At 41.7% G+C, this 13,567-nt stretch overlaps 1 protein-coding gene across 14 annotated transcripts in view; it reads right to left on the minus strand.

The window, feature by feature from the left end:
• The window catches only part of SMAD1 (SMAD family member 1), an 82,898-nt gene that overhangs the window by 18,672 nt on the left and 50,659 nt on the right, over positions 1–13,567 (minus strand). For all 14 annotated transcript variants that reach the window (XM_060400624.1, XM_027956253.2, XM_015101506.3 and 11 more), the window contains exon 3: positions 937–1,194. In XM_060400624.1, the coding sequence (XP_060256607.1) occupies positions 937–1,194 (258 nt within the window). The remainder of the gene's footprint in view (positions 1–936; positions 1,195–13,567) is intronic.

The raw sequence follows: 13,567 nt of genomic DNA on the forward strand, positions 1-13,567 counted from the left end.
TAAACAGGCTTAAAATGTAAAAAAGCACTAAATACATAAATAAAAGATAAGAATATCAAGTATGGGCCACTTTGTAATTTTTTGAGAAGACACTAGCTCTGCTATTGAATTCAAATTTGCCCCCAAAGATTTCAATATGTTAAACATGCTTGCCCACTCATTTTCCCTTCTTGAAATGTTAATAGATGTCAAGTGTATCTTTGCTTAATGTACCCTCTGTGAGGCTGACTGGCTAGAAATCTGGCACTAATCATTTTTATTGTTCTGAGATGCTGGCTTATTAACCTATAACTTGAAAAATATAATGTCCTAATTAATCATTTAATTGACAGACATTACACCCTCAGAGAAGCCTACAGAAGGATAATGGTCTTTTGTCTTTGCTAAGTTAAACAAGCAGATGGCTTGCAGTGCTTCTGTTGCAAATCCTTTGTTGTTCAAGTGTATGTTTCTCAGGATTACATCACCACTTAAACGAATTTAATTAAGTGTGTGTGGGGGTGTGTGTTGTGAGATCCCCCAGGAAATATCTTTTCTGAGGTTGCACTTATGACAGGGTTTTTTCTTTTTCCTTGCATGAAAACAGCAACTGTGTGCGGCGTGCTATTTTTTTTTTCTATTTTTTTTTCCCACTCGCTTTTATCAAGAGCAAAGGCTGGAACAACCATGCCACTCCCAGAAGGATGCAGCTGTTTTGAAACCTTTCAAAAATCAAACACGAAAACGTATTCAAGCATCTGTGCCGGACAAATAAAACACCGCCTTGCTTGGCTACGAGGTGTGTCCTTTCATTCAAAGTTGTATCCTGAGTTTTAGAGCACAGCGCCACGTCCCAAGGCTTGCGAGCTCTTCCCATTCCAGGAAACCCGGCTTCTCCATGACACTGTGATGACGCGTCTCACTAACCACAGAACATTACCGAACGCGGCAACCTACCTGGCATCTGAAAGGGGCTTCCTGGGTCTGAGCTGGTCGGAGAGTGAGGGTACGTGCTGCTGCTGCTTCCAGGAGAGTTGGGGTAACTGCTGTTGGGAGAATGAGGAAACGGATGGCTGTTGGGCTGCTGGAAAGAATCCGGGAAAGTGGCGTTGAGTGGCATGTGAGGCTCATTTTGCCCTAAGTTGCGGAACTGAGCTAAGAGGCTGTGCTGAGGATTGTATTCGCTGTGTCTTGGAACCAGTACTGGAGGAAGAACTGGAAAGGAGGAAAGGGGAAAAAACAAAAAGAGGGGCCAAAATGAGAATGATGAAAAATCTTTTAATAAGGTCACACTAAAATACAACAAAGTTGAAACATAATCTGTAAGTCACAACAAGTTATTTGAACCGTGTCCTGCTGCCAACTCAAAAGCACCACTCAAATGAAAAGCCCCATTCAAATGAAAAGCCATTTCCCACTCGGGAACAAATGCACAAATGCGGTAAAAACGACGGTCTGCTCAGAATCACTGACAGCTCAGCCCGAGACCGGCAGCATCAACAAAGTGCCCAGGCAAAGACTGCAAAATACATTCTTTTATGTGAAAAATGTTAAAGTTCCCCGATTCTTAATTTTCTCACCCACTAAAAACCAAGGTAGCGCCATTGACAATTCCAGTTTACCTCCCTGGCGGAAAAGAGTTCACACTTAAGAGCTAATACTATTTACTGAATGCTGTGAATTATCCACCATAAATGTTTTAAAATTAAATCTTTATTGAATTTGTTACAATACTGCTTCTGTTTAATGTTTTGATTTCTTTGGCTGTGAGGCACGTGGGATCTCAGCTCCCTCACCAGGGACCGAACCCGCGCCCCCTGCATTTGAAGGCAAAATCCCAGCCCCTGGACCTCCGGGGTGGCTCCTACTCACTCACCACAGAGGTTTTAAATCGACACGTTAGCTCACTTTAAACCAAAGCAATAGTAACTAAGGTTGAGAGGATAAATACAATGAGCAGTATAAAATCCAAACGCCAATGAAGATAATTAATTAGATAAAAATACAATGTTTTGTGGGACAGACTTTACAGTGTGTCCTGGTAGCCACACTTCATGAACACTTTCCTCTAAGGATCTGAATGTATTTACCACTTCTCAGCAATCCTTATCACTACCAGATAGGAAAAGGAAGCAATACAATCAGCATTTTACCAACTGAATACTCAAGGTACAAAGGTCAAAAAAATGTACCCACTAGTAGAGAAGGAAATAAAACAAGTCAAATCACTCCCCAAAGCTCTGTGTGTTAGGAACCTAAGGAGTCAATAATTAGCAGGGTTGTTCTCAATCTCCAGAAAACTCCAGAGGCAAAGCCACTTACAAGGGCGATGAGAAGGGAAGGGATGGGCCAGCTACCAGAACCCTAACTGGGTTGTCCCTAAGCTTCTTGCCAGCGTCACCAGATGGCTCCTCCCGAAAAATAAATGTCCCTGGAATCCCTACTGCTCTTGTGGCCTTGGTTAGAAGGAGAGAAACAGTCCATTTGGTAAACTGCACGAGAGGAGAAAGGAGATTTAAAATCTGTTATTGTTACTAGGAGTTAGGACTCAGAATACAGTTTTCCCAAGAAACCGTATTTAGTGGCATTAGGAATTAAGTAGATTTTTGAGGGCCTTCCAGTGAATCTATCCATGGCTTATATCATTTCTACAGGAGAAAGTGCTCTTAACACTTGGATTATAACTGATTCACAAGCTGAAAACTGTTTAAGTAAAAATCGGGTTTCTGAAGGTGTTAAAATGTCTCATATGCTGCATCTTAAATGTCTCCACAATCCTCCATAAAATTCACTGATTTCCCTACAACTTAATCCCTTAGAAACAGATCTTTTTAGTGTAATAAATGTATTTCCTTTTTCACAAAGTGATGGAGTTTGTCCAAATCAAAAGCATGATTGTTACTTATAATGGAAAAGACTCTGAAAAAGAATGTGTGTCTATATATACATATACAGCAGAATCACTTTGCTGTATATCTGAAACAAGTGCAATGCTGAAATCAATAATACTCCAATTAAAAAAAAAAAGACCTATGAAGAGAAATACAGGAAAACAAAAAAACATAATTCTTCCTTTTACCTTTCAGTAGTCACTTGAAATGTAAACTACTCTGGTTGAAGAGAAAGTTTCCAATAGCCACGAGCACTTTCCCAACACCAGCAGAAATCTATTGGGTTGGTTGGAAGGCTTATTTGAGTTTTTCCATAAGATGAACTTTTTGGTCAATCCAATATATTCCAAAATAGACACATGCTGTAAACTAGTGCAAATATCTTTAAATTACCTACACAATCAAACACTTTCCCTTTTTCTTTCAGCTGTTACAACTTGAATTACCGCTTCCCTATTTGTGTTTATAGTCACCTAACTATAACTTCTCCATTCTGATGCTTACCTTTAAAACCTAGAAAATACTGGCCTCTAAACCCTCCTACCAACAGGAGCACAGACAGCAATAGAAAAACCACTTCTCCGTCTCTCTTCTCTCGCCTTCCCCTCCCCACCTTACTGGGCTCCTGTTTCAGCGACTCCTATTGCCTAACAGCTTTACAACTGGGCATTTCTTTCTTCCCCGTTGTCTGCAGGGGAAGGCAATGTATTTCTGCACCTCCGGTGGATGCTCTGCGCACGTGTCCCCGTGTACCTGTTGTCTGGTGTGCAGTGGTCTGGCTCTAAAGCACAGGTCTGCCCTTGGTGTAGACCACAGGCGAGATCAACCGGCTTTTGTACGTGACCTCTGAAGTGAACCACCAGTTACAACAAAGCGGCACTCTACAGATGAACTTGACAAGATCAATACCTTTTTTCTCACCTCTGATAATTAAAAGGTGAGATGATTTTGCCACCCCTGATGTAGGTACGGGTATATTTTAATGAACTTCAAAAAGGTATTGAGGTATCACACATCTATAGTAAAATGTACAAATCTGCATATAAACGCAATCATATACACCCTTGTGTCTGGCTTTAGTTCAACATGACGTTTGTGTGACTCATCCAGTGTTGTGTGTAACACATCATTACATGTATATATTACAATTTATTTACTCAGTTTGCCCATCTAATCTCCTCAGAGGATAATCAATTTCATTTTTTTTTTTCTGGTTCCTGTGCATCTTCTTGAGGAAATTAAGCAGATAAATGTTTGCTTTCTTATTTCATCTTTATTACTAAAAATAAAGGCAGCCCCTGCACGTTGCTTTTTTCAACTGTTTGTTGTTGTTTAGTCGCCAAGTCGTGTCCTGGTCTTTGAGACCCCAGGGACTGTGCTTGGCCTCCCTGTCCTTCACCATCTCCCGGAGTTTGCTCAGATTCACATCCTTCGAGCCTGTAATGCTCTCTAACCATCTCATCCTCTTCTCCTTTGGCCTTCAATCCTTCCCAGCATCTTTCCCAATGACATGGCTCTTGGCACATTCTAGAATTAACTTCATACTACCTATAGAGATCTTCCTAATTTGTTTTTATAGCTAACAGCACCATAGTTTATTCAACCTATCTCCAATATCTGGGCATTTAGGTAGTTTGCAACATTTTAACCATTATATACAATACTGCAATGAATAACTCCATGCATATACTGTAGTACTGTTAAAGGTGTATCCTCGAAGTGGAAATACTGTGTGAAAGAGTAAATAAAGGTATAATTTTGTAATCATCAAGTATCCATGCATAGGGGTTGTACCATTTTGCATAGCTACAAGCAACAAATGAAAGTGATTTCCCCCTAAATGTCTCCTGAACAGACTATTCTGTCAAGTTTTTTACATTTTTGACAATTGGATGGGTGAAAAAATGGTAGGCACTTTGGTGCCCTTTTATATTCCTTTTATATATCTTTCCATGTTGATCACCTTTTCACATACTTCAGAAGACCTATTTTAGTCTCTTTTGTGAACTGTCTGCTTGTACCTTTTGCTCATTTTTGGTCTTTCCATTTTTCATTAAAATAAATCAATCATAAATATATAGGCAAATATATAATATCTTATCCATATTATAGATATTATATATTATCTATATAAGATATAATAATATCATATATATTATCTATATATAAAATATAATATCTTATCTATATATCTTATATATATTAGAGATACCAGCCCATGATTATATTATGTTCCAAATAGCTTATCACAGTCTGTCAGTTTGCTTAACTTTGCTTTTGTGCAAGTTTATTTTTTGGTAGTCAATTTTTCTTTCTTTTAATTGCATGTGGATTCTGAGTCATAGAAAGTCTTCTTCTACACCCAGGTTGTAAGGAGGAATTCATCCAAGCATTCTTCCAATGCATGTAAGGTATCATATTTTATCGAAATCTCTGATTCATCTGGAGCTCAGTTTATTTATACCATAAGGAATAGATCTAATTTTATCTTTCCAAATGGCTAGCCAGCAGCCCCAATACCATTTACTAAAGAGCCCACCTCTGTCCTAGTGGTCAGAGATGCCACCTTTCTTATACGCTTTCGCGTATGTTAGGGTCTGGTTTTCAGACGTTCCATCCCATTCCGTTCTGGTCCGCTGCCCTGTGTCACTCTGTCTAATTATAGAGACTCTGTGTGTGTAAGCGTGCTCAGTCACGCTCAACGCTACGCGACCCCCACAGACTGTAGCCTGCGAGGCTCCTCTATCCACGGAATTTTACAGGCAGGAATACTGGAGTGGGTTGCCATCTCCTCTTCCAAGGGACCTTCCCGACCCAGGGACTGAACCTGCGTCTCTTGCATCACCTGCACTACAGGCGGATTCTTAACCACTGAGCCCCCTGGGAAGCCCTGTAGAGACTTTATAGTGTATGCTAGTGTCTGTAGGGCTAGTCCCCTCTCACAGTCCACTTCACAGTTTTACTCACATGCTTACTTTTTCATATGAACTTTGATGGTCACCTTGTCGACCTCCAGAAAAAGAAGATTATTGATCCTTTTACTGGGATCACATTGTATTTAATCATTAACTTAGTAAGAATTAATATCTTATAACGTTAAACTACTTTATTCAAGAACCGGGAAGGTCAAGTCTACTTTTGCGTCTTTCAGGATCGTCCTATAGCTACTATCTGTACCAGTTTGCTAGGCCTGCCCATAACAAAATACCACAGACCGTGGGGCTTAAACCGCAGAGATTTATTTACTCAAAGTTCTGGTGGCTGGAAGTCCAAGAGTAAGGTGTTTGGCAAGCTGGTTTCTTCTGAAGCCTGTCTTCTTGGCTTGCAGCTGGCCACTTGCTGTGATTCTTCCGTATTACTTCCCTGGTGTCTCTCTCTATGTATGTCGCCATCTCCTCTTATTAGGATACCAATCGGTTTTGAGTCCAGCCTAACGGCCTCATTTTAACTTTTTAAAGGCCCTATTTCCACATACAGTCACATTCTTAGGTACTTCTGACTGGGGCTTCAACAGATACATTTTGCAGGGGACAGAATTTAACCTATAACACTGTATTAGGTTTTAAACATTTCTTATTAAGTTTATTAAGTATTTTATCTTTTCTGTTGCTATTTTAAATGGAGTTTTCACTTTTGCCTTATACCGTTCACTTTCACTTATACCTTCTATCTGGTAATTATTTATATATTGGTTATTGACGTTTCTATTTTCTGGATGAATTCTTTTGTTGTCTCAGTTATTTTTATCATTGACTCACTGTAGAGTTAGTTCTCCAGCAAATGATCATGTCTCCCACAGCTAATTTTACTGCTTCCTTTCAGATTATTTTCTTGTGCCTAACTGAACTGATGAGTAGTGCCAATACTACGTTCAAAAGTAATGGGAATGGGGCTTCTTTGGTGGCCCAGCGGTAAAGAATCCGCCTGCCAATGCAGAAGGCACAGGTTCAATCCCTGCTCTAGATGGACTCCGCATGCTGCAGAGCAACCGTGCCCGTGCCACAACTACTGAAGCCCGTGAGCCCCAGAGCCTCTGCCCTGCCACAAGAGCGGTCGCTGCAATGAGAAGCCTGGGCACCGCAACTGCAGAGCGGCTGGGCGTGGCTGTGTTAAAACGCTCTACTTACAAAAACAGCTCACAGACCTGACTTGGCCTGTGGGCGGTTTTCCAATCTCTGGCTGCTGATTACTTAGGTTTTCCCACATGACCGGTCATGTGTTTAGACTGGTGTATTAACGTTCCTATTATTGGGTGTGTTTCTATTTCTTTTTCCTGCTGTACTGTACTTTATACAGGAGGCTGCTGTGATATTTGGTGCATATATGTTCACTTTAACACATCACTGACCATATGTATCACGAAGTTTTAGAGCTTAAGGTCGATCCAGCGTTCATTACACAACTTATGATTGTCATAATCATTCACATGTCACTCTCTTAGGTCTTTGTTCCAACCGCGTATATATTATAAATGCAAGTTTATGACCATTAAAATCTTTAAAAATGACACATCACGAAATGTCTCATTTCTAAAAGAGCCCCTGAAGACATCCACCTTGTTGATTATTGAGTAAAATAAAAGAAACATGTTCTAGAGGAAATAATGCCCAGAGGACGAAAAGAAAAATGCTGCCCAAAAGTGTAGCGTCTGCTCTTCTAAGGGAAAGTGCAGTGATACACGGTATATTTGTAACAGACATTCTGCTCTTCTGCACAGAGATGTCAGCTATATTGCTTTCACACTCCAATGAAGTATTAGAATGCTTTAGTGAGACATACAAAGTTTCAAATAAACACATTAAGTGCCAAAAAAGTTGTTATTTACTCAAACAAGGGTGTTTCAATATTCACTTACAAAACAATCACCCACACATGTTAGTTTCTGCAAAAAATGCCCCAGTCAATAACGGGTTGAAGTGTCTCTCTGGGTCCGTGCCTTTTGGTCTTCTGAATTCTGTTTTGTGTGATATCAGAATCATAATCCTCCCCTTGTTGTTTACAGGTGCCTGATATATCTTTACTAATTCCTTGATTTTTAGCTTTTTAATCACTTTTTCTGGGGGGGGGGAAGGGATGTGTCTCTTGAAAACAGCATAGAGTTTTGCTTTATGAACCCATTTGAAAATCTCTTAATTTTAATAGGTGATTAAGCCTATTTATATTTATTGATACGACTCACGCTTGGTATCAACTCTGTCATGTTATTTTTTGTTAGTTATTTATTATATTTACTATATTTTTCTATGTGATGTAATTATTTGTCTTCTGTGTTTTTTAAAGAGGAAACTCTAAACATAGTTTTCTATTGGTGTTATATGATGATTTTTCTATTTGTATCTTTTAATGTCTTCCATTTCTTCCTTACTTAACCTTACTTAATACTTAATTATTTACTTTAAGCCTAGAACCATGCTGAGCACATTATCACATCCTGCAAAAAAAGAAAGCTGGAGGGATAACTTACCTAAGGTCCCAGAGAAAGGGGGGAGAGTTGGGATTCAAACAAAGGCAACGGGCACTCTCAACCCCTGAGGTTCTGCTGACTTGATGACCAACTTTCGAAGAATGTTAAATTCTGTCTGATATAGTCTGTTTAAGGGACGTTTAAGGGATAAGTGAGTAGAATAAACTCTAGAAGTGTTTCTGGACAAATTAAAGTTAAGGTCAGGCAACTGACAGGAGAAAACTTCAGTGTAGGCAAATAAGTCCAATTATGAAACACTTCTAACTCCTTGATGATGCTAATAGGTGAGTCACTATCAAATCTGATTCGTGTAGCTTGAGGATTATAAAGTATCTGTATATTCTGGCTTGCCTGGGACAGTCCCAGCCTGTAGCTGTTTTCTGATGGAATTATTAATAGGTGACCCAATGTCACTCCCACAAGGGCTTCCCAGGTGGCGCTGGTGGTAGAGAACCCACCTGCCAATGCAGGAAACATGAGTGACACGGGTTCAATCCCTGGGTGGGGAAGATCCCCTGGCAAAGGGAATGGCAACCCACCCCAGTATTCTTGCCTGGAGAATCCGCATGGACAGAGGAGCCTGGTGGGCTACAGCCCACGGGGGCGCAAAGAGTCGGACACGACTGCAGCAACTTAGCACATCGCTCTCAAAAGGGTTCTGGTTTGGACAGCAAATCTTATGGTCATCCAAACTATTAATAACTGATTACATTTAGGAATGGTATGGGGGTCTGAAACAGCTGCTAGACCTGGAATGAAGTATTAATGCGAAAGAGAAGAGATGGGGGGAAGCGAGCTAGGCAGGGTTACGTCTACACACACAAGCTGCTCTAAAATGAGGGCAGGCGCCTCGCCTGTGCTGACTCCTGAGGTCAGGGAGATGCGTGCTCTGTCCCAGAGTCTCTCCGACCCCCAGTTCCTCTTCCTTTCATTTCAGCAATATTTCAATATGAAGCTATGTTTGCTATTGGGGGAAGAGAAAAGAAAAAATATTCAGACCAATTACCTATGTGTAAACAAACCTCTACGAAATTCTTATTTCCTGGGTGAGAGGCTGCTGAGCCAGGCGAGAGGAGTGAGATGTGCGACCTCTACAGCTGACTCAGGCCAGAAACTGGAAGGGAGAGAGGGTGAGGCGCGTCCTCCTCTTAGTATTTCTTTCCGTTTCAGTGTATTTCTAGTTTAGGGAAAAGAGAAACAGGGGAGCAGTGACTCCTCCGGGAACCCTTTTCCTCGGCACACTGATAAAACTACTCCTACCTGGCAACTTGAGAGAACGACTCAAGTTTGCAGCTTCCCTTTAAGGACTGTTCCTACTGGTTCAGTTGAATTATGAGAATCTCCTCTGAAAGAGGGGCCCAATGTTTAAACACTTTCTTTATGCCCATAAATTTCTTTTTGAAGTGAATCATTTAAAATCCGAATGTGTAGTATCATCCTTGTATTTTAAGAGTCCTAACCCTGGAGAATCCCATGGACGGAGGAGCCTGGTGGGCTATAGTCCACGGGGTCGCAAAGAGTCGGACACGACTGAGCGACTTAACTTTCAACTTTTCAACCCTGGTTAAAATAAACAAAAAACTTGAGCTGTTTTCACACTATCTCTTCAGGTGGATTCTAGTTTGGGGGTGAGGGGGAAGGCTCCTAGATAATTTCATGACACCTCCTTCCACCTACTCAAAAATTCCTAGTAACTGCGTATCTTTTCCTAATTGCTCAAGAGGAAAAAAGTCAAATTTCTGCCTTTTGAAGTATTTATGCATCTATTTCAGTTGGGGCTTCCCTAGCGGCAGGAGATGTGGGTTCAATCCCTGGGTTGGGAAGGTCCCCTGGAGAAGGAAATGGAAACCCACTCCAGTATTCTTGCCTGGGAAATTCCCATGGACAGAGGAGCCTGGCAGGCTACAGTCCATGGGGTTCCAAGAGCCAAATACAACGTAGCAACTAAAACCACCGCCACCATTCAGTTAAAAAATGAAATAAAATCCCATTTCTAGTCAATAGGGAAACCAAACTAGGAAAGTTTCAGGATGTATTTTTGTTTCCAGAACCAAGTTTCAGGGAGACATTTGTGATTCTGCCACCAGACTCAGCTTTTCTGCGTTACCAGGGCACAGCGAAAAGGAATGAAAAAAAAAAACAAAACAAAATGAGAAACAGCTAACCCTGGAGACGGAGGCTGTGCTGTGCAAAGTATTCTTGCACACCCTCCAGACTGGTGAACGTTTTTAAGATTTTGAAGTATTTGAAATTCTATCACTAAGTCATCTGCATAAAGTAGTCTTGTAACCAGATGAAGGCAGATGAGGCCACGATATGCCAAATGTTCATGGACAAAAATTTCTTTTTCACACACAAGAGAGTTCTGATAACAAAGCTGCCAGGCTGTTGCCTCTGTCCACACAGACGTGATGGCAAATAAGCTGGCTGCGACCCAGCAGTACATAAACACTCTTTAGTTCTGAAGACGTGGAAAAGGAGTTTAGGGTACAGTGGAGATGCCCAAGTTCTAGCCTGATGATGCTAATTATTAGTTCTGTGACTTTGAGAAAGTCACTTAATTTCCCAGGGTCTCAATTTTCCTCCCTCTGCAGAGCAAGGGGTCTGAAGGCCCTTCTAGCCCTGAACTGGGCAAATCTGCTGCTGCTGTGCTCATCTGGAGCGTCATGGTACCCAAATGCAGGACCACACCTCGCTCAGGACTGCCAGTGAGGTCACCCAAGAACAGGATGGTCCAGGGCTAACGGGAGCTTAGGTCCCTGAGGTCAGGTCCTGTGGCCTCAATTCTCATCTGAAAACAGGTGTGGGGGGTGTGAGGACGGGGAGGGTAGTCAACACCAGAGCAGCTGTGCCCAGTATCATAACTGTACCAAGCAGATGTCCCTCGATTCGGTGTGTGTTCGTGACCTCCTAAATAGAAACATTTCCAGGAGAGAGTGGTGGAGAGGGTAAAACTACTTAAAAGTTAATAGTATATGCAATTATGAAATAAAGTTCTTGACCTCAGGATATGTCAGGGAAACTACACTGAAGAAAAGATTCTCAGGACACTTAATTGAGGTTAAATTTTAACACAAATAGAGCCCCAAGTCCCTGAACAGGGGCACTTTATCTTGTGTGCTTACTGGCAGTGAGATGGCACAAGGGAGGGTGTGAAGCAACATTAGCTAATGTTCACTGGGCACTACATATATGATCACTGAACCCCGGGGCCGGGCTCTGGGGGGACAGGGCAGATGCAGACATCAGTGGGACAGCCACTGTCCCTGCCCAGCCAGAGTGTATAACAGATCCCGAATCCTCATGGCAGACACAGAAGCAGGCTCAGCCCAGCTCTGTGACAACGTCTGAGGTCACGCAGCTGCTAAGTGGAGGGCCAGGGTTTGAATCAAGGTCTGCTCATAATCACCACCAGACGACTGTACTCAGTACTGCAAGACTGGAAAGAGATTGTGTATTTAACATTCCCTTTTCATTCTTCTGCTTAGTTTTTGGAGGGAACATCTTTTTAAAAGTTAAGATGATTTTTGTCTAAAGACAGCAACTTTACAGTACTTGCTTCCTTGGTGGCTCAGATGGTAAAGCATCTGCCTGCAATGTGGCAGACCCAGGTTCAATCCCTGGGTTGGGAAGATCCCCTGGAGAAAAAAGTGGCACCCCACTCCAGTACCCTTGCCTGGAAAATCCCATGGACAGAGGAGCCTGGTAGGCTACAGTCCATGCGGTCACAAAGAGTTGGACACAACTGAGCGACTTCACTTCCTTTCACTTTGTAGTATTTATTTCCGAGGAATGTATCAATTATTCTTTTTTTTATTAATTTATTTTAATTGGAGGCTAACTGCTTTACAATATTATGGTGGCTTTTGCCATACATTGACATGAATCAGCCACGGGTGTACATGTGTCCCCTCGTCCCAAACCTCCCTCCCACCTCTCTCCCCATCCCATCCCTCACGTTCGTCCCAGTGCATTGGCTGAGCGCCCCGTTTCATACACCAGACTTGGACTGGTGATCTGTTTCACACACGGTAATAGACATGTTTCAATGCTGTTCTCTCAAGTCATCCCACCCTTGCCTTCTCCCACAGAGTCCAAAAGTCTGTTCTTTGTATCTGTCTCTTTTGCTGTCTTGCACATAGCATAGTCATTACCATCTTTCTAAATTCCATATATATGCATTAATATACTGTATTGCTGCTTTTCTTTCTGACTTACTTCACTCTGTATACTAGGCTCCAGTTTCATCCACCTCATTAGAACTCACCCTTGAGTATATACATGAACAGAAGACGAACCTGTGAACAAAACTTAAATATAAACATAGTGAACTGTTTCAATAACAGTATCTGTGAAAAAAGGTTAAATTTACTTAACACATTATTGGCCAGACACATATTTGTGCCACGGTGTTAAGTTTCTGCAAAAATCCCCAAAAGTCAATAATGTGTTTAAAAAGGCCTAAATCGAAATCAACTTCTGAGAACTCAACTTCCTAAGTAATAGGGGATTCCCTCTTTCCAAACACCAAAGGGGATCGATCCCCTTGAAACGCATCTTATCTACAAGATTATGTGCCCACAGGATGTCCTCTAAGACTCCATGACTTACTGCAGATACAGGCTGCAACCTACCCTTTGGGGTAACTCTCCCACCCTACTCCTTACCCAGCTGCTCCAAGCTTCCAGCAGTTTCCACCTGCTGGAAGCCTGGAGTGTACTTTTCCTGTACTTTTGCTCACTTGATATACTTCCAAATCTCAGGTTCAGTGTAATTTCCTTTAGGGTATCTTTCCTGTTCTTTCCACCCACCCCCAGAGGAAATGAATTTCTCTTTTCTTTGTGCCCCACTGCGGCTTAGACTATCATGGCATCAGTAACATTTTACTACTAATTTGACTTTACCTCACTCAGACCACCAGCCCCTTCGGGGGAGAACTGAGCTTTTTTTCTTCTGTATTGTCCAGCGCCTGGTATATAATAGGTCCCTAATAAATTTTTTCAATTAATTTATGTTTCTGAATTATATTACTATTTTTGGATTAGTTATTATAAGCTGACTAATATAGACCTTGCTCGAGGCACAGTCCTCAGTGAATTAGGAAGACACTTGTTTCGAGGAAGATTCCTCTACCTCACCCCACACAACAGATAGGACCTTCTGGGGTTTGAATGAACACAGCCTGGGTGAGGAAGGTGAGGGGTTCCCGTATTTATTGGCAATGCAGCCCCAG

The sequence above is a fragment of the Ovis aries genome, chromosome 17, assembly GCF_016772045.2.
Source record: "Ovis aries strain OAR_USU_Benz2616 breed Rambouillet chromosome 17, ARS-UI_Ramb_v3.0, whole genome shotgun sequence".
Taxonomy (NCBI): domain Eukaryota; kingdom Metazoa; phylum Chordata; class Mammalia; order Artiodactyla; family Bovidae; genus Ovis; species Ovis aries.